This window comes from Salvelinus alpinus, chromosome 6 (genome assembly GCF_045679555.1).
Source record: "Salvelinus alpinus chromosome 6, SLU_Salpinus.1, whole genome shotgun sequence".
Taxonomy (NCBI): domain Eukaryota; kingdom Metazoa; phylum Chordata; class Actinopteri; order Salmoniformes; family Salmonidae; genus Salvelinus; species Salvelinus alpinus.
The window spans coordinates 2,395,090-2,414,904 of NC_092091.1; the positions used below are offsets into that span (position 1 = coordinate 2,395,090).

The following is a 19,815-nucleotide window of genomic DNA, read 5'->3' on the forward strand; positions in this document are numbered from 1 at the left end:
TGACATGTCCCTAGGCCCTCAACACTACTAAAACGTTGACATGTCCCTAGGCCCTCAACACTACTAAAACGTTGACATGTCCCTAGGCCCTCAACACTACTAAAACGTTGACATGTCCCTAGGCCCTCAACACTACTAAAACGTTGTCATGTCCCTAGGCCCTCAACACTACTAAAACGTTGACATGTCCCTAGGCCCTCAACACTACTAAAACGTTGACATGTCCCTAGGCCCTCAACACTACTAAAACGTTGACATGTCCCTAGGCCCTCAACACTACTAAAACGTTGACATGTCCCTAGGCCCTCAACACTACTAAATTGTGTTTTCTTTTTCAGGCAGCTCCTCCTGAACCAGTTCCATGATGTGATTCCTGGAACCTGTATAGAGATGGTGGTAGAGGACGCGCTACGATATTATCAAGGTATATAACAGCTGTATATTATCAGGGTATATAACAGCTGTATATTATCAGGGTATATCACAGCTGTATATTATCAGGGTATATAACAGCTGTATATTATCAGGGTATATAACAGCTGTATATTATCAGGGTATATAACAGCTGTATATTATCAGGGTATATAACAGCTGTATATTATCAGGGTATATAACAGCTGTATATTATCAGGGTATATAACAGCTGTATATTATCAGGGTATATAACAGCTGTATATTATCAGGGTATATAACAGCTGTGTATTATCAAGGTATATAACAGCTGTATATTATCAAGGTATATAACAGCTGTGTATTATCAGGGTATATAACAGCTGTGTATTATCAGGGTATATAACAGCTGTATATTATCAGGGTATATAACAGCTGTGTATTATCAAGGTATATAACAGCTGTATATTATCAAGGTATATAACAGCTGTGTATTATCAGGGTATATAACAGCTGTGTATTATCAGGGTATATAACAGCTGTGTATTATCAGGGTATATAACAGCTGTGTATTATCAAGGTATATAACAGCTGTATATTATCAGGGTATATAACAGCTGTATATTATCAGGGTATATAACAGCTGTGTATTATCAAGGTATATAACAGCTGTATATTATCAAGGTATATAACAGCTGTGTATTATCAAGGTATATAACAGCTGTATATTATCAAGGTATATAACAGCACTACGATATTATCAAGGTATATAACAGCTGTGTATTATCAGGGTATATAACAGCTGTATATGATCAAGGTATATAACAGCTGTATATTATCAAGGTATATAACAGCTGTATATTATCAGGGTATATAACAGCTGTGTATTATCAAGGTATATAACAGCTGTATATTATCAGGGTATATAACAGCTGTATATGATCAAGGTATATAACAGCTGTATATTATCAGGGTATATAACAGCTGTGTATTATCAAGGTATATAACAGCTGTATATTATCAGGGTATATAACAGCTGTATATTATCAAGGTATATAACAGCTGTATATTATCAGGGTATATAACAGCTGTGTATTATCAAGGTATATAACAGCTGTATATTATCAAGGTATATAACAGCTGTGTATTATCAAGGTATATACCAGCTGTATATTATCAAGGTATATAACAGCACTACGATATTATCAAGGTATATAACAGCTGTGTATTATCAGGGTATATAACAGCTGTATATGATCAAGGTATATACAGCTGTGTATTATCAAGGTATATAACAGCTGTATATTATCAAGGTATATAACAGCTGTATATTATCAGGGTATATAACAGCTGTATATGATCAAGGTATATAACAGCTGTATATTATCAGGGTATATAACAGCTGTGTATTATCAAGGTATATAACAGCTGTATATTATCAGGGTATATAACAGCTGTATATTATCAGGGTATATAACAGCTGTATATTATCAGGGTATATAACAGCTGTATATTATGTTACGTACGCCTCTTGGAGGGGGGAACGCAACACCCTGCTACACTCAACTCCCCATGGAGGTAAAGAGGTATGTGACTGTAGGTGGAGGTAAAGAGGTATGTGACTGTAGGTGGAGGTAAAGAGGTATGTGACTGTAGGTGGAGGTAAAGAGGTATGTGACTGTAGGTGGAGGTAAAGAGGTATGGGACTGGAGGTGGAGGTAAAGAGGTATGTGACTGTAGGTGGAGGTAAAGCGGTGTGTGACTGTAGGGGGAGGTAAAGAGGTATGTGACTGGAGGTGGAGGTAAAGAGGTATGTGACTAGGTGGAGGTAAAGAGGTATGTGACTGTAGGTGGAGGTAAAGAGGTATGTGACTGTAGGTGGAGGTAAAGAGGTATGGGACTGGAGGTGGAGGTAAAGAGGTATGGGACTGTAGGTGGAGGTAAAGTGGTATGTGACTGTAGGTGGAGGTAAAGAGGTATGGGACTGTAGGTGGAGGTAAAGAGGTGTGTGACTGTAGGTGGAGGTAAAGAGGTATGTGACTGTAGGTGGAGGTAAAGAGGTATGTGACTGTAGGTGGAGGTAAAGAGGTATGTGACTGTAGGTGGAGGTAAAGAGGTATGTGACTGTAGGTGGAGGTAAAGAGGTATGTGACTGTAGGTGGAGGTAAAGCGGTGTGTGACTGTAGGGGGAGGTAAAGAGGTATGTGACTGGAGGTGGAGGTAAAGAGGTATGTGACTGTAGGTGGAGGTAAAGAGGTATGTGACTGTAGGTGGAGGTAAAGAGGTATGTGACTGTAGGTGGAGGTAAAGAGGTATGTGACTGTAGGTGGAGGTAAAGAGGTATGGGACTGGAGGTGGAGGTAAAGAGGTATGGGACTGTAGGTGGAGGTAAAGTGGTATGTGACTGTAGGTGGAGGTAAAGAGGTATGGGACTGTAGGTGGAGGTAAAGAGGTGTGTGACTTTAGGTGGAGGTAAAGAGGTATGTGACTGTAGGTGGAGGTAAAGAGGTATGTGACTGTAGGTGGAGGTAAAGAGGTATGTGACTGTAGGTGGAGGTAAAGAGGTATGGGACTGTAGGTGGAGGTATAGAGGTATGGGACTGTAGGTGGAGGTAAAGAGGTATGGGACTGTAGGTGGAGGTAAAGAGGTATGTGACTGTAGGTGGAGGTATAGAGGTATGGGACTGTAGGTGGAGGTAAAGATGTATGGGACTGTAGGTGGAGGTAAAGAGGTATGGGACTGTAGGTGGAGGTAAAGAGGTATGGGACTGTAGGTGGAGGTAAAGAGGTATGGGACTGTAGGTGGAGGTAAAGAGGTATGGGACTGTAGGTGGAGGTAAAGAGGTATGGGACTGTAGGTGGAGGTAAAGAGGTATGTGACTGTAGGTGGAGGTAAAGAGGTATGGGACTGTAGGTGGAGGTAAAGAGGTATGGGACTGTAGGTGGAGGTAAAGAGGTATGGGACTGTAGGTGGAGGTAAAGAGGTATGGGACTGTAGGTGGAGGTAAAGAGGTATGGGACTGTAGGTGGAGGTAAAGAGGTATGTGACTGTAGGTGGAGGTAAAGAGGTATGTGACTGTAGGTGGAGGTATAGAGGTATGGGACTGTAGGTGGAGGTAAAGAGGTATGTGACTGTAGGTGGAGGTATAGAGGTATGGGACTGTAGGTGGAGGTATAGAGGTATGGGACTGTAGGTGGAGGTAAAGAGGTATGTGACTGTAGGTGGAGGTAAAGAGGTATGGGACTGTAGGTGGAGGTAAAGAGGTATGTGACTGTAGGTGGAGGTAAAGAGGTATGTGACTGTAGGGGGAGGTATAGAGGTATGGGACTGTAGGTGGAGGTATAGAGGTATGTGACTGTAGGTGGAGGTAAAGAGGTATGTGACTGTAGGTGGAGGTATAGAGGTATGGGACTGTAGGTGGAGGTAAAGAGGTGACTGTAGGTGGAGGTAAAGAGGTATGGGACTGTAGGTGGAGGTAAAGAGGTATGTGACTGTAGGTGGAGGTAAAGAGGTATGGGACTGTAGGTGGAGGTAAAGAGGTATGTGACTGTAGGTGGAGGTAAAGAGGTATGTGACTGTAGGGGGAGGTATGTGGCTGTAGGTGGAGGTAAAGAGGTATGTGACTGTAGGTGGAGGTATAGAGGTATGTGACTGTAGGTGGAGGTAAAGAGGTATGTGACTGTAGGGGGAGGTATGTGGCTGTAGGTGGAGGTAAAGAGGTATGGGACTGTAGGTGGAGGTAAAGAGGTATGTGACTGTAGGGGGAGGTATGTGGCTGTAGGTGGAGGTAAAGAGGTATGTGACTGTAGGTGGAGGTATAGAGGTATGTGACTGTAGGTGGAGGTATAGAAGTATGTGACTGTAGGTGGAGGTAAAGAGGTATGTGACTGTAGGTGGAGGTAAAGAGGTATGTTACTGTAGGTGGAGGTAAAGAGGTATGGGACTGTAGGTGGAGGTAAAGAGGTATGGGACTGTAGGAGGTATAGAGGTATGGGACTGTAGGTGGAGTGAAAGAGGTATGTGACTGTAGGTGGAGTGAAAGAGGTATGTGACTGTAGGTGGAGGTAAAGAGGTATGGGACTGTAGGTGGAGGTAAAGAGGTATGTGACTGTAGGTGGAGGTATAGAGGTGTGTGACTGTAGGTGGAGTGAAAGAGGTATGTGACTAGGTGGAGTGAAAGAGGTATGTGACTGTAGGTGGAGTGAAAGAGGTATGTGACTGTAGGTGGAGTGATAGAGGTATGTGATTGTAGGTGGAGGTAAAGAGGTGTGTGACTGTAGGTGGAGGTAAAGAGGTGTGTGACTGCAGGTGGAGGTAAAGAGGTATGTAACTGTAGGTGGAGGTATAGAGGTATGTGACTGTAGGTGGAGGTATAGAGGTGTGACTGTAGGTGGAGGTAAAGAGGTATGGGACTGTAGGTGGAGGTAAAGAGGTATGTGACTGTAGGTGGAGGTATAGAGGTATGGGACTGTAGGTGGAGGTAAAGAGGTATGGGACTGTAGGTGGAGGTAAAGAGGTATGGGACTGTAGGTGGAGGTAAAGAGGTATGGGACTGTAGGTGGAGGTAAAGAGGTATTGGACTGTAGGTGGAGGTAAAGAGGTATGGGACTGTAGGTGGAGGTAAAGAGGTATGTGACTGTAGGTGGAGGTAAAGAGGTATGTGACTGTAGGTGGAGGTAAAGAGGTATGTGACTGTAGGTGGAGGTAAAGAGGTATGGGACTGTAGGTGGAGGTAAAGAGGTATGGGACTGTAGGTGGAGGTAAAGAGGTATGGGACTGTAGGTGGAGGTAAAGAGGTATGTGACTGTAGGTGGAGGTAAAGAGGTATGTGACTGTAGGTGGAGGTAAAGAGGTATGTGACTGTAGGTGGAGGTATAGAGGTATGGGACTGTAGGTGGAGGTAAAGAGGTATGTGACTGTAGGTGGAGGTATAGAGGTATGGGACTGTAGGTGGAGGTATAGAGGTATGTGACTGTAGGTGGAGGTAAAGAGGTATGTGACTGTAGGTGGAGGTATAGAGGTATGGGACTGTAGGTGGAGGTACAGAGGTGACTGTAGGTGGAGGTATAGAGGTATGTGACTGTAGGTGGAGGTATAGAAGTATGTGACTGTAGGTGGAGGTAAAGAGGTATGTGACTGTAGGTGGAGGTAAAGAGGTATGTTACTGTAGGTGGAGGTAAAGAGGTATGGGACTGTAGGTGGAGGTAAAGAGGTATGGGACTGTAGGAGGTATAGAGGTATGGGACTGTAGGTGGAGTGAAAGAGGTATGTGACTGTAGGTGGAGTGAAAGAGGTATGTGACTGTAGGTGGAGGTAAAGAGGTATGGGACTGTAGGTGGAGGTAAAGAGGTATGTGACTGTAGGTGGAGGTATAGAGGTGTGTGACTGTAGGTGGAGTGAAAGAGGTATGTGACTAGGTGGAGTGAAAGAGGTATGTGACTGTAGGTGGAGTGAAAGAGGTATGTGACTGTAGGTGGAGTGATAGAGGTATGTGATTGTAGGTGGAGGTAAAGAGGTGTGTGACTGTAGGTGGAGGTAAAGAGGTGTGTGACTGCAGGTGGAGGTAAAGAGGTATGTAACTGTAGGTGGAGGTATAGAGGTATGTGACTGTAGGTGGAGGTATAGAGGTGTGACTGTAGGTGGAGGTAAAGAGGTATGGGACTGTAGGTGGAGGTAAAGAGGTATGTGACTGTAGGTGGAGGTATAGAGGTATGGGACTGTAGGTGGAGGTAAAGAGGTATGGGACTGTAGGTGGAGGTAAAGAGGTATGGGACTGTAGGTGGAGGTAAAGAGGTATGGGACTGTAGGTGGAGGTAAAGAGGTATTGGACTGTAGGTGGAGGTAAAGAGGTATGGGACTGTAGGTGGAGGTAAAGAGGTATGTGACTGTAGGTGGAGGTAAAGAGGTATGTGACTGTAGGTGGAGGTAAAGAGGTATGTGACTGTAGGTGGAGGTAAAGAGGTATGGGACTGTAGGTGGAGGTAAAGAGGTATGGGACTGTAGGTGGAGGTAAAGAGGTATGGGACTGTAGGTGGAGGTAAAGAGGTATGTGACTGTAGGTGGAGGTAAAGAGGTATGTGACTGTAGGTGGAGGTAAAGAGGTATGTGACTGTAGGTGGAGGTATAGAGGTATGGGACTGTAGGTGGAGGTAAAGAGGTATGTGACTGTAGGTGGAGGTATAGAGGTATGGGACTGTAGGTGGAGGTATAGAGGTATGTGACTGTAGGTGGAGGTAAAGAGGTATGTGACTGTAGGTGGAGGTATAGAGGTATGGGACTGTAGGTGGAGGTAAAGAGGTGACTGTAGGTGGAGGTAAAGAGGTATGGGACTGTGGGTGGAGGTAAAGAGGTATGTGACTGTAGGTGGAGGTAAAGAGGTATGGGACTGTAGGTGGAGGTAAAGAGGTATGTGACTGTAGGTGGAGGTAAAGAGGTATGTGACTGTAGGGGGAGGTATGTGGCTGTAGGTGGAGGTAAAGAGGTATGTGACTGTAGGTGGAGGTATAGAGGTATGTGACTGTAGGTGGAGGTATAGAGGTATGTGACTGTAGGTGGAGGTAAAGAGGTATGTGACTGTAGGGGGAGGTATGTGGCTGTAGGTGGAGGTAAAGAGGTATGGGACTGTAGGTGGAGGTAAAGAGGTATGTGACTGTAGGGGGAGGTATGTGGCTGTAGGTGGAGGTAAAGAGGTATGTGACTGTAGGTGGAGGTATAGAGGTATGTGACTGTAGGTGGAGGTATAGAAGTATGTGACTGTAGGTGGAGGTAAAGAGGTATGTGACTGTAGGTGGAGGTAAAGAGGTATGTGACTGTAGGTGGAGGTAAAGAGGTATGGGACTGTAGGAGGTATAGAGGTATGTGACTGTAGGTGGAGGTAAAGAGGTATGGGACTGTAGGTGGAGGTAAAGAGGTATGGGACTGTAGGAGGTAAAGAGGTATGTGACTGTAGGTGGAGGTATAGAGGTATGTGACTGTAGGTGGAGGTAAAGAGGTATGTGACTGTAGGTGGAGGTAAAGAGGTATGGGACTGTAGGTGGAGTGAAAGAGGTATGGGACTGTAGGAGGTAAAGAGGTATGGGACTGTAGGTGGAGGTAAAGAGGTATGGGACTGTAGGAGGTAAAGAGGTATGTGACTGTAGGTGGAGGTATAGAGGTATGTGACTGTAGGTGGAGGTAAAGAGGTATGTGACTGTAGGTGGAGGTAAAGAGGTATGTGACTGTAGGTGGAGGTAAGGATGACAGAGGCAGAGAATATTACCGTTTACTGGGAATGTATTTCCTTAACACGGTAATGTGGGGAAAAGGGGCTGGACGGAACCAAAGCAAAGAAAGTAGAAGTTAGAGTCCTCTCTCCTACCTTACCTTCCTACTACTGTCGTGGATAATCGTCTCAGAAATATAACACTCTTATAAGAACTTGTAAAATCAATAAAGACTTTTAATACAATGTATCACAAGCCGGGGTGATCCGCGGATCACACACCTTCCCAGAGCACTGGCTCTGTCTTATACACACACACATGAGAGCATTACATACTTTAATTAAATTACTTCACCTAGGTCATCTGCAACAATTATCCTTCATTTCAGGCTTCCTGCTTGTTTACGCCCAATAACGCCTGTATCCGCTCTTGATTAGATTATAATGGAGGCAGAACCCTCTTGTCTCCTAAAATTAATATATGTCTATCTTACCCTAAGCACTTATGGCCTTTACCCTCTATTTAATCTTCATAATGGTGTCCTGCTCTTTCCATAAATGCACTTTAAAGCACGTATGGCTTCGGCCATTTTACTATCTGTTTTATCTTAGTTTCCTGTTTTTACCAGCCTGTATCCATTCACTCATGTCTGCCTTCTCCTATTTTCTAATGTACACTTGTCTATTGTTTAATAGTGTGATATCTGCTTCCATATGTAACAATAACTCCTACACTTCTTACCTTAACGTCACCTGGCGCGCTAACCAAAATACAGGGGGTGGTCTGCCCAGGTCTTACCTAGTGTGCATAGACAGAGTACATACTACAGGTATATGTATGCCCGCAGGCCTCTTGCCTAAGCACTCCCAAAGTGCCTTCCCCCCTGGGAACAAAAACAGAACAATTACTAACTTTAAAGTGAACAATTTTAATAATCACAAACACGGTCCTTTTGGCTGACACATAGCTCAGCAGGACCGGCTATAAAATCCTTTACAACAATTATACAGACCAACAACAAAACACAGGACACACAAAGAAGCTGTCTCCTAACAAAGGAACACTGGCTTTCATCCAGCTGCAGAAGGAGTTTGTAATTGCCGACGGCTGTATCCTCTAACGAGAGGGCGGGATCTGCGCTCCAAACTGCTGCTTTGGTCTTCAGGAAGCCATTTCCTGAAATACACACATGCATATACACAAACCCACAACACAGAAACTGGGGAACGTAACAAGGTATATAACAGCAATACGATATTATCAAGGAACAGTATATAACAGCTGTATATTATCAAGGTATATAACAGCTGTATATTATCATGGTATATAACAGCTGTATATTGTCAAGGTATATAACAGCTGTATATTATCAGGGTATATAACAGCTGTATATTATCAGGGTATATAACAGCTGTATATTATCAAGGTATATAACAGCTGTATATTATCAGGGTATATAACAGCTGTATATTATCATGGTATATAACAGCTGTGTATTATCAGGGTATATAACAGCTGTATATTATCAAGGTATATAACAGCTGTATATTATCAGGGTATATAACAGCTGTATATTATCATGGTATATAACAGCTGTATATTATCAGGGTATATAACAGCTGTATATGGTCATGGTATATAACAGCTGTATATTATCAGGGTATATAACAGCTGTATATTATCAGGGTATATAACAGCTGTATATTATCAGGGTATATAACAGCTGTGTATTATCAGGGTATATAACAGCTGTATATTATCAGGGTATATAACAACTGTATATTATCAAGGTATATAACAGCTGTATATTATCAGGGTATATAACAGCTGTATATGGTCATGGTATATAACAGCTGTATATTATCAGGGTATATAACAGCTGTGTATTATCAGGGTATATAACAGCTGTATATTATCAGGGTATATAACAGCTGTATATTATCATGGTATATAACAGCTGTGTATTATCAGGGTATATAACAGCTGTATATTATCAGGGTATATAACAGCTGTATATTATCAGGGTATATAACAGCTGTGTATTATCATGGTATATAACAGCTGTGTATTATCAGGGTATATAACAGCTGTATATTATCAGGGTATATAACAGCTGTATATTATCAGGGTATATAACAGCTGTATATGGTCATGGTATATAACAGCTGTATATTATCAGGGTATATAACAGCTGTATATTATCATGGTATATAACAGCTGTATATTATCAAGGTATATAACAGCTGTATATTATCAGGGTATATAACAGCTGTATATTATCAGGGTATATAACAGCTGTATATTATCAAGGTATATAACAGCTGTATATTATCAAGGTATATAACAGCTGTATATTATCAGGGTATATAACAGCTGTATATTATCATGGTATATAACAGCTGTATATTATCAGGGTATATAACAGCTGTGTATTATCAGGGTATATAACAGCTGTATATTATCATGGTATATAACAGCTGTATATTATCAGGGTATATAACAGCTGTGTATTATCAAGGTATAGGAAAAAGACCATAATGACAATAGCAGACAGTCTTTGTTTTGAGAAAAAGTCACAAACTTAAACCATTCCATGTGGAGTGTGAACCCCAATTCCTGTGTCCTCGTGACTCTCAGACATCCGTACCATGGGGACCAGACTGCTGCGTGTCTCCTGTGAGGCCCTGGGGTCTAAAGGGACCTTGACCCAGACAGGAGACTCTGACAGTACAGCTACTTCCATTGCTGTCCTCAACACGCTGCCCTGGGAACGCACCGAGGTTCTCCCACTGACAGGGGGCGCTCCCGATCATCAACAACCATGCCTAGGTACTGTAGCTGACTATATAGTGTGAATACTCACTGATCATTGATGCAGTTACAATGGTTTTGTTCTTTCACAATTCAACGTGTATGTTATTTAGAGGTGATGCATAGTTAAACCGTTTGACCTGTTTCATGTCCCTGCATGTCAGATGGGGCGGCAGGTAGCCTAGTGGTTAGGGCGGCAGGTAGCCTAGTGGTTAGGGGCGGCAGGTAGCCTAGTGGTTAGAGGAGGCAGGTAGCCTAGTGGTTAGAGGAGGCAGGTAGCCTAGTGGTTAGAGGAGGCAGGTAGCCTAGTGGTTAGAGGAGGCAGGTAGCCTAGTGGTTAGAGGAGGCAGGTAGCCTAGTGGTTAGGGGCGGCAGGTAGCCTAGTGGTTAGAGGAGGCAGGTAGCCTAGTGGTTAGAGGAGGCAGGTAGCCTAGTGGTTAGAGGAGGCAGGTAGCCTAGTGGTTAGGGGAGGCAGGTAGCCTAGTGGTTAGAGGAGGCAGGTAGCCTAGTGGTTAGGGGCGGCAGGTAGCCTAGTGGTTAGGGGCGGCAGGTAGCCTAGTGGTTAGGGGCGGCAGGTAGCCTAGTGGTTAGAGGAGGCAGGTAGCCTAGTGGTTAGGGGAGGCAGGTAGCCTAGTGGTTAGGGGCGGCAGGTAGCCTAGTGGTTAGAGGAGGCAGGTAGCCTAGTGGTTAGAGGAGGCAGGTAGCCTAGTGGTTAGAGGAGGCAGGTAGCCTAGTGGTTAGAGGAGGCCGGTAGCCTAGTGGTTAGAGGAGGCAGGTAGCCTAGTGGTTAGAGGAGGCAGGTAGCCTAGTGGTTAGAGGAGGCAGGTAGCCTAGTGGTTAGAGGAGGCAGGTAGCCTAGTGGTTAGAGGAGGCAGGTAGCCTAGTGGTTAGAGGAGGCAGGTAGCCTAGTGGTTAGAGGAGGCAGGTAGCCTAGTGGTTAGAGGCGACAGGTAGCCTAGTGGTTAGAGGCGGCAGGTAGCCTAGTGGTTAGGGGAGGCAGGTAGCCTAGTGGTTAGGGGCGGCAGGTAGCCTAGTGGTTAGGGGCGGCAGGTAGCCTAGTGGTTAGAGGAGGCAGGTAGCCTAGTGGTTAGAGGAGGCAGGTAGCCTAGTGGTTAGGGGCGGCAGGTAGCCTAGTGGTTAGAGGAGGCAGGTAGCCTAGTGGTTAGAGGAGGCAGGTAGCCTAGTAGTTAGAGGAGGCAGGTAGCCTAGTGGTTAGAGGAGGCAGGTAGCCTAGTGGTTAGAGGAGGCAGGTAGCCTAGTGGTTAGAGGAGGCAGGTAGCCTAGTGGTTAGAGGAGGCAGGTAGCCTAGTGGTTAGAGGAGGCAGGTAGCCTAGTGGTTAGAGGAGGCAGGTAGCCTAGTGGTTAGAGGAGGCAGGTAGCCTAGTGGTTAGAGGTGGTAGGTAGTCTCGTGGTTAGAGGAGGCAGGTAGCCTAGTGGTTAGAGGAGGCAGGTAGCCTAGTGGTTAGAGGAGGCCGGTAGCCTAGTGGTTAGAGGAGGCAGGTAGCCTAGTGGTTAGAGGAGGCAGGTAGCCTAGTGGTTAGAGGAGGCAGGTAGCCTAGTGGTTAGAGGAGGCAGGTAGCCTAGTGGTTAGAGGAGGCAGGTAGCCTAGTGGTTAGAGGAGGCAGGTAGCCTAGTGGTTAGAGGAGGCAGGTAGCCTAGTGGTTAGAGGAGGCAGGTAGCCTAGTGGTTAGAGGCGACAGGTAGCCTAGTGGTTAGAGGCGGCAGGTAGCCTAGTGGTTAGGGGCGGCAGGTAGCCTAGTGGTTAGAGGAGGCAGGTAGCCTAGTGGTTAGAGGAGGCAGGTAGCCTAGTGGTTAGGGGCGGCAGGTAGCCTAGTGGTTAGGGGCGGCAGGTAGCCTAGTGGTTAGAGGAGGCAGGTAGCCTAGTGGTTAGAGGAGGCAGGTAGCCTAGTGGTTAGAGGAGGCAGGTAGCCTAGTGGTTAGAGGAGGCAGGTAGCCTAGTGGTTAGAGGTGGTAGGTAGTCTCGTGGTTAGAGGAGGCAGGTAGCCTCGTGGTTAGAGGAGGCAGGTAGCCTAGTGGTTAGAGGAGGCCGGTAGCCTAGTGGTTAGAGGAGGCAGGTAGCCTAGTGGTTAGAGGAGGCAGGTAGCCTAGTGGTTAGAGGAGGCAGGTAGCCTAGTGGTTAGAGGAGGCAGGTAGCCTAGTGGTTAGAGGAGGCAGGTAGCCTAGTGGTTAGAGGAGGCAGGTAGCCTAGTGGTTAGAGGAGGCAGGTAGCCTAGTGGTTAGAGGAGGCAGGTAGCCTAGTGGTTAGAGGAGGCAGGTAGCCTAGTGGTTAGAGGCGACAGGTAGCCTAGTGGTTAGAGGCGGCAGGTAGCCTAGTGGTTAGGGGCGGCAGGTAGCCTAGTGGTTAGAGGAGGCAGGTAGCCTAGTGGTTAGAGGAGGCAGGTAGCCTAGTGGTTAGGGGCGGCAGGTAGCCTAGTGGTTAGAGGCAGGTAGCCTAGTGGTTAGAGGAGGCAGGTAGCCTAGTGGTTAGAGGAGGCAGGTAGCCTAGTAGTTAGAGGAGGCAGGTAGCCTAGTGGTTAGAGGAGGCAGGTAGCCTAGTGGTTAGAGGAGGCAGGTAGCCTAGTGGTTAGAGGAGGCAGGTAGCCTAGTGGTTAGAGGAGGCAGGTAGCCTAGTGGTTAGAGGAGGCAGGTAGCCTAGTGGTTAGAGGAGGCAGGTAGCCTAGTGGTTAGAGGCAGGTAGCCTAGTGGTTAGAGGAGGCAGGTAGCCTAGTGGTTAGAGGCGACAGGTAGCCTAGTGGTTAGAGGAGGCAGGTAGCCTAGTGGTTAGGGGCGGCAGGTAGCCTAGTGGTTAGAGGAGGCAGGTAGCCTAGTGGTTAGAGGAGGCAGGTAGCCTAGTGGTTAGGGGCGGCAGGTAGCCTAGTGGTTAGAGGAGGCAGGTAGCCTAGTGGTTAGAGGAGGCAGGTAGCCTAGTGGTTAGAGGCAGGTAGCCTAGTGGTTAGAGGAGGCAGGTAGCCTAGTGGTTAGAGGCGACAGGTAGCCTAGTGGTTAGAGGAGGCAGGTAGCCTAGTGGTTAGGGGCGGCAGGTAGCCTAGTGGTTAGAGGAGGCAGGTAGCCTAGTGGTTAGAGGAGGCAGGTAGCCTAGTGGTTAGGGGCGGCAGGTAGCCTAGTGGTTAGAGGAGGCAGGTAGCCTAGTGGTTAGAGGAGGCAGGTAGCCTAGTAGTTAGAGGAGGCAGGTAGCCTAGTGGTTAGAGGAGGCAGGTAGCCTAGTGGTTAGAGGAGGCAGGTAGCCTAGTGGTTAGAGGAGGCAGGTAGCCTAGTGGTTAGAGGAGGCAGGTAGCCTAGTGGTTAGAGCGTTGGACTAGTAACCGAAAGGTTGCAAGATCGAATCCCTGAGCTGACAAGGTTAAAATCTGTCGTTCTGCCCCCTAAACGGGCAGTTAACCCAATGTTCCTAGGCAGTCATTGTAAATAAGAATTTGTTCTTGACTGACTTGCCACGTTAAATAAAGGTTAAAAATAAAGATGTCCACATCTCTCTGTCTGCCGTTGTGAACATTAGTGTTATTCCTGTGTTATTCTGTAGCTCTGGTGACAGTCCCCAGTGTTGCTGTAGTTTCGGTTCGTGATGCCACTGCTACCAAACCTGTCCCTCTGGTCTCTGTCAAAGTTCAGGTAAATACATAGCTCGGACATTTCATTTGATTCATGGGAATAGTTCTTTATTTCATTATTTGAAAATGCCACTTTTATTTGCCGCTTTCCGTTGATAATCTTAGTTTGAATGTTGTTCTATAGGCTGACGGTACCGTCCTCATGGAGAATGGGATACTACGAGCTGTTGTTAATAAGGATGGATGCCTGGCTTCCTTGTACCTGGTCGAGACTAACAGGTAAAATCCCATCCTCAGAAGGCGCGTTCACACTGCACCTAAGAGCCTCCTCAGCCCTGTGGGTAAGAGCCTCCTCAGCCCTGTGGATAAGAGCCTCCTCGGCCCTGTGGGTAAGAGCCTCCTCGGCCCTGTGGATAAGAGCCTCCTCAGCCCTGTGACTAAGAGCCTCCTCAGCCCTGTGACTAAGAGCCTCCTCAGCCCTGTGGCTAAGAGCCTCCTCAGCCCTGTGGATAAGAGCCTCCTCAGCCCTGTGGCTAAGAGCCTCCTCAGCCCTGTGGCTAAGAGCCTCCTCAGCCCTGTGGATAAGAGCCTCCTCAGCCCTGTGGCTAAGAGCCTCCTCAGCCCTGTGGATAAGAGCCTCCTCAGCCCTGTGGATAAGAGCCTCCTCAGCCCTGTGACTAAGAGCCTCCTCGGCCCTGTGGCTAAGAGCCTCCTCGGCCCTGTGACTAAGAGCCTCCTCAGCCCTGTGACTAAGAGCCTCCTCAGCCCTGTGGCTAAGAGCCTCCTCAGCCCTGTGGATAAGAGCCTCCTCAGCCCTGTGGATAAGAGCCTCCTCAGCCCTGTGACTAAGAGCCTCCTCAGCCCTGTGGCTAAGAGCCTCCTCAGCCCTGTGGCTAAGAGCCTCCTCAGCCCTGTGGATAAGAGCCTCCTCAGCCCTGTGGATAAGAGCCTCCTCAGCCCTGTGGATAAGAGCCTCCTCAGCCCTGTGGATAAGAGCCTCCTCAGCCCTGTGGATAAGAGCCTCCTGAGCCCTGTGGATAAGAGCCTCCTCCATCCTGTGGCTAAGAGCCTCCTCGGCCCTGTGGCTAAGAGCCTCCTCAGCCCTGTGGATAAGAGCCTCCTCAGCCCTGTGGCTAAGAGCCTCCTCAGCCCTGTGGATAAGAGCCTCCTCAGCCCTGTGGATAAGAGCCTCCTCAGCCCTGTGGATAAGAGCCTCCTCAGCCCTGTGGATAAGAGCCTCCTCAGCCCTGTGGATAAGAGCCTCCTCAGCCCTGTGGATAAGAGCCTCCTCAGCCCTGTGGAGTGGATAAGAGCCTCCTCCATCCTGTGGCTAAGAGCCTCCTCGGCCCTGTGGATAAGAGCCTCCTCGGCCCTGCGGCTAAGAGCCTCCTCTGCCCTGCGGCTAAGAGCCTCCTCTGCCCTGCGGCTAAGAGCCTCCTCGGCCCTGCGGCTAAGAGCCTCCTCTGCCCTGCGGCTAAGAGCCTCCTCGGCCCTGCGGCCGGCTAGAGCCTCCTCGGCCCTGCGGCCGGCTAAGAGCCTCCTCGGCCCTGCGGCCGGCTAAGAGCCTCCTCGGCCCTGCGGCCGGCTAAGAGCCTCCTCGGCCCTGCGGCTACTTCATGCTAGTGCCAAATTGACTCCCATTCACTCCTTGATGGAGAGCTCTGCTTGTCCCAAAGTCTCCCAGAATGCACCGAGCAGGACATTGACAATGCATGGGCAATGGAGTATCGCATCTCCTCAAAAGTAAAGTATCTCTGTCCATGCAGAGCATTCTCTGTACAGGATCGCATTTCAGACAGCTAGACACCAAGGTTTATACAAACCATCACTGTTGGAAACAAAATGTTAGGCTAGAACCAAGAGGACATATTGTAGAGATAGAATGTTGGTCACATGTGTGTTTGTCTGTTAGCCCAGGGCTTTGGCATACCAGTGTGAATCCTTAGCCCAGGGCTTTGGCATACCAGTGTGAATCCTTATCCCAGGGCTTTGGCATACCAGTGTGAATCCTTAGCCCAGGGCTTTGGCATACCAGTGTGAATCCTTAGCCCAGGGCTTTGGCATACCAGTGTGAATCCTTAGCCCAGGGCTTTGGCATACCAGTGTGAATCCTTAGCCCAGGGCTTTGGCATACCAGTGTGAATCCTTAGCCCAGGGCTTTGGCATACCAGTGTGAATCCTTAGCCCAGGGCTTTGGCATACCAGTGTGAATCCTTATCCCAGGGCTTTGGCATACCAGTGTGAATCCTTATCCCAGGGCTTTGGCATACCAGTGTGAATCCTTAGCCCAGGGCTTTGGCATACCAGTGTGAATCCTTATCCCAGGGCTTTGGCATACCAGTGTGAATCCTTAGCCCAGGGCTTTGGCATACCAGTGTGAATCCTTAGCCCAGGGCTTTGGCATACCAGTGTGAATCCTTATCCCAGGGCTTTGGCATACCAGTGTGAATCCTTATCCCAGGGCTTTGGCATACCAGTGTGAATCCTTATCCCAGGGCTTTGGCATACCAGTGTGAATCCTTAGCCCAGGGCTTTGGCATACCAGTGTGAATCCTTATCCCAGGGCTTTGGCATACCAGTGTGAATCCTTAGCCCAGGGCTTTGGCATACCAGTGTGAATCCTTAGCCCAGGGCTTTGGCATACCAGTGTGAATCCTTATCCCAGGGCTTTGGCATACCAGTGTGAATCCTTAGCCCAGGGCTTTGGCATACCAGTGTGAATCCTTATCCCAGGGCTTTGGCATACCAGTGTGAATCCTTAGCCCAGGGCTTTGGCATACCAGTGTGAATCCTTATCCCAGGGCTTTGGCATACCAGTGTGAATCCTTAGCCCAGGGCTTTGGCATACCAGTGTGAATCCTTAGCCCAGGGCTTTGGCATACCAGTGTGAATCCTTAGCCCAGGGCTTTGGCATACCAGTGTGAATCCTTAGCCCAGGGCTTTGGCATACCAGTGTGAATCCTTATCCCAGGGCTTTGGCATACCAGTGTGAATCCTTAGCCCAGGGCTTTGGCATACCAGTGTGAATCCTTAGCCCAGGGCTTTGGCATACCAGTGTGAATCCTTAGCCCAGGGTTACTAAATGCCTGTTTGAACACAGGCTAAGCTATCCCAGGGCCGGTTTAGCCTGAGAACAATGCAGGGTGAAAAGGCCAAGAAGGTACGTGCATACAGAACAGACCACACACAGCGAGAATGAAACCATTCTCTCTCTTCTCTGCGTGTGTTCCAGAGAGGCGATATCTCACGGATGCAGTGGGAACCAGTTTGTGATGTTTGATGATGTTCCTCTGTACTGGGACGCCTGGGACGTGATGGACTACCACCTACAGACACGGTGAGAGAAGAGAAAACATCCTGTTTCCTGTTATTATCAGGCTGGCTGATACAACAGTGTTCATTAGGACTCACTCTTATTGGACAAGTTCAGATAATCCCTCCCTGTTTAGGCAGTTTGGAGCCTACTGAACTCAGGTATATGTAGCTAGTTACTCTGTTAGGCCACAGGGCCAGTATATGTAGTTAGTTACTTTGTTAGACCACAGGGCCAGTATATGTAGTTAGTTACTCTGTTAGACCACAGGGCCAGTATATGTAGTTAGTTACTCTGTTAGACCACAAGGCCAGTATATGTAGTTAGTTACTCTGTTAGACCACAGGGCCAGTATATGTAGTTAGTTACTCTGTTAGACCACAGGGCCAGTATATGTAGTTAGTTACTCTGTTAGGCCACAGGGCCAGTATATGTAGTTAGTTACTCTGTTAGACCACAGGGCCAGTATATGTAGTTAGTTACTCTGTTAGACCACAGGGCCACTATATGTAGTTAGTTACTCTGTTAGACCACAGGGCCAGTATATGTAGTTAGTTACTCTGTTAGACCACAGGGCCAGTATATGTAGTTAGTTACTCTGTTAGACCACAGGGCCAGTATATGTAGTTAGTTACTCTGTTAGACCACAGGGCCAGTATATGTAGTTAGTTACTCTGTTAGACCACAGGGCCAGTATATGTAGTTAGTTACTCTGTTAGACCACAGGGCCAGTATATGTAGTTAGTTACTCTGTTAGACCACAGGGCCAGTATATGTAGTTAGTTACTCTGTTAGACCACAGGGCCAGTATATGTAGTTAGTTACTCTGTTAGACCACAGGGCCAGTATATGTAGTTAGTTACTCTGTTAGACCACATGGCCAGTATATGTAGTTAGTTACTCTGTTAGACCACAGGGCCAGTATATGTAGTTAGTTAATCTGTTAGGCCACAGGGCCAGTATATGTAGTTAGTTACTCTGTTAGACCACAGGGCCAGTATATGTAGTTAGTTACTCTGTTAGACCACAGGGCCAGTATATGTAGCTAGTTACTCTGTTAGACCACAGGGCCAGTATATGTAGTTAGTTACTCTGTTAGACCACAGGGCCAGTATATGTAGTTAGTTACTCTGTTAGACCACAGGGCCAGTATATGTAGTTAGTTACTCTGTTAGACCACAGGGCCAGTATATGTAGTTAGTTACTCTGTTAGGCCACAGGGCCGGTATATGTAGTTAGTTACTCTGTTAGACCACAGGGCCAGTATATGTAGTTAGTTACTCTGTTAGACCACAGGGCCAGTATATGTAGTTAGTTACTCTGTTAGACCACAGGGCCAGTATATGTAGTTAGTTACTCTGTTAGGCCACAGGGCCAGTATATGTAGTTAGTTACTCTGTTAGACCACAAGGCCAGTATATGTAGTTAGTTACTCTGTTAGACCACAGGGCCAGTATATGTAGTTAGTTACTCTGTTACACCACAGGGCCAGTATATGTAGTTAGTTACTCTGTTAGACCACAGGGCCAGTATATGTAGTTAGTTACTCTGTTAGACCACAAGGCCAGTATATGTAGTTAGTTACTCTGTTAGACCACAGGGCCAGTACATGTAGTTAGTTACTCTGTTAGGCCACAGGGCCAGTATATGTAGTTAGTTACTCTGTTAGGCCACAGGGCCAGTATATGTAGTTAGTTACTCTGTTAGACCACAGGGCCAGTATATGTAGTTAGTTACTCTGTTAGTCCACAGGGCCAGTATATGTAGTTAGTTACTCTGTTAGACCACAGGGCCAGTATATGTAGTTAGTTACTCTGTTAGCCCACAGGGCCAGTATATGTAGTTAGTTACTCTGTTAGACCACAGGGCCAGTATATGTAGTTAGTTACTCTGTTAGACCACAGGGCCAGTATATGTAGTTAGTTACTCTGTTAGACCACAGGGCCAGTATATGTAGTTAGTTACTCTGTTAGACCACAGGGCCAGTATATGTAGTTAGTTATTCTGTTAGACCACAGGGCCAGTATATGTAGTTAGTTACTCTGTTAGACCACAGGGCCAGTATATGTAGTTAGTTACTCTGTTAGACCACAGGGCCAGTATATGTAGTTAGTTACTCTGTTAGACCACAGGGCCAGTATATGTAGTTAGTTACTCTGTTAGACCACAGGGCCAGTATATGTAGTTAGTTACTCTGTTAGACCACAGGGCCAGTATATGTAGTTAGTTACTCTGTTAGACCACAGGGCCAGTATATGTAGTTAGTTACTCTGTTAGACCACAGTGCCCGTGTGTCCTCTATTGGAAGCCTGCGGTGGAAGTGGAGTGTCCGGCCCAGGTGTCATCTCCAGAGGGTCTAATCCTAACGATTAACCTCTGACCTCTGACCTTCCTATAGGAAGCCGGTAGTAGAGGTGGTCCGTCCTGTCCAGATAGCATCTCCAGGAGGTCTAACTCTGACCTTCCTATAGGAAGCCGGTAGTAGAGGTGGTCCATCCTGTCCAGGTCTCATCTCCAGGAGGTCTAACT

General features: G+C 47.2%; 1 protein-coding gene across 5 annotated transcripts in view; it reads left to right on the forward strand.

The window, feature by feature from the left end:
* The window catches only part of man2c1 (mannosidase, alpha, class 2C, member 1), a 70,374-nt gene that overhangs the window by 36,643 nt on the left and 13,916 nt on the right, over positions 1-19,815 (forward strand). For all 5 annotated transcript variants that reach the window (XM_071405127.1, XM_071405130.1, XM_071405128.1 and 2 more), the window contains exons 15-19: positions 339-424; positions 10,231-10,422; positions 13,946-14,034; positions 14,158-14,252; positions 17,206-17,310. In XM_071405127.1, the coding sequence (XP_071261228.1) occupies positions 339-424; positions 10,231-10,422; positions 13,946-14,034; positions 14,158-14,252; positions 17,206-17,310 (567 nt within the window). The remainder of the gene's footprint in view (positions 1-338; positions 425-10,230; positions 10,423-13,945; positions 14,035-14,157; positions 14,253-17,205; positions 17,311-19,815) is intronic.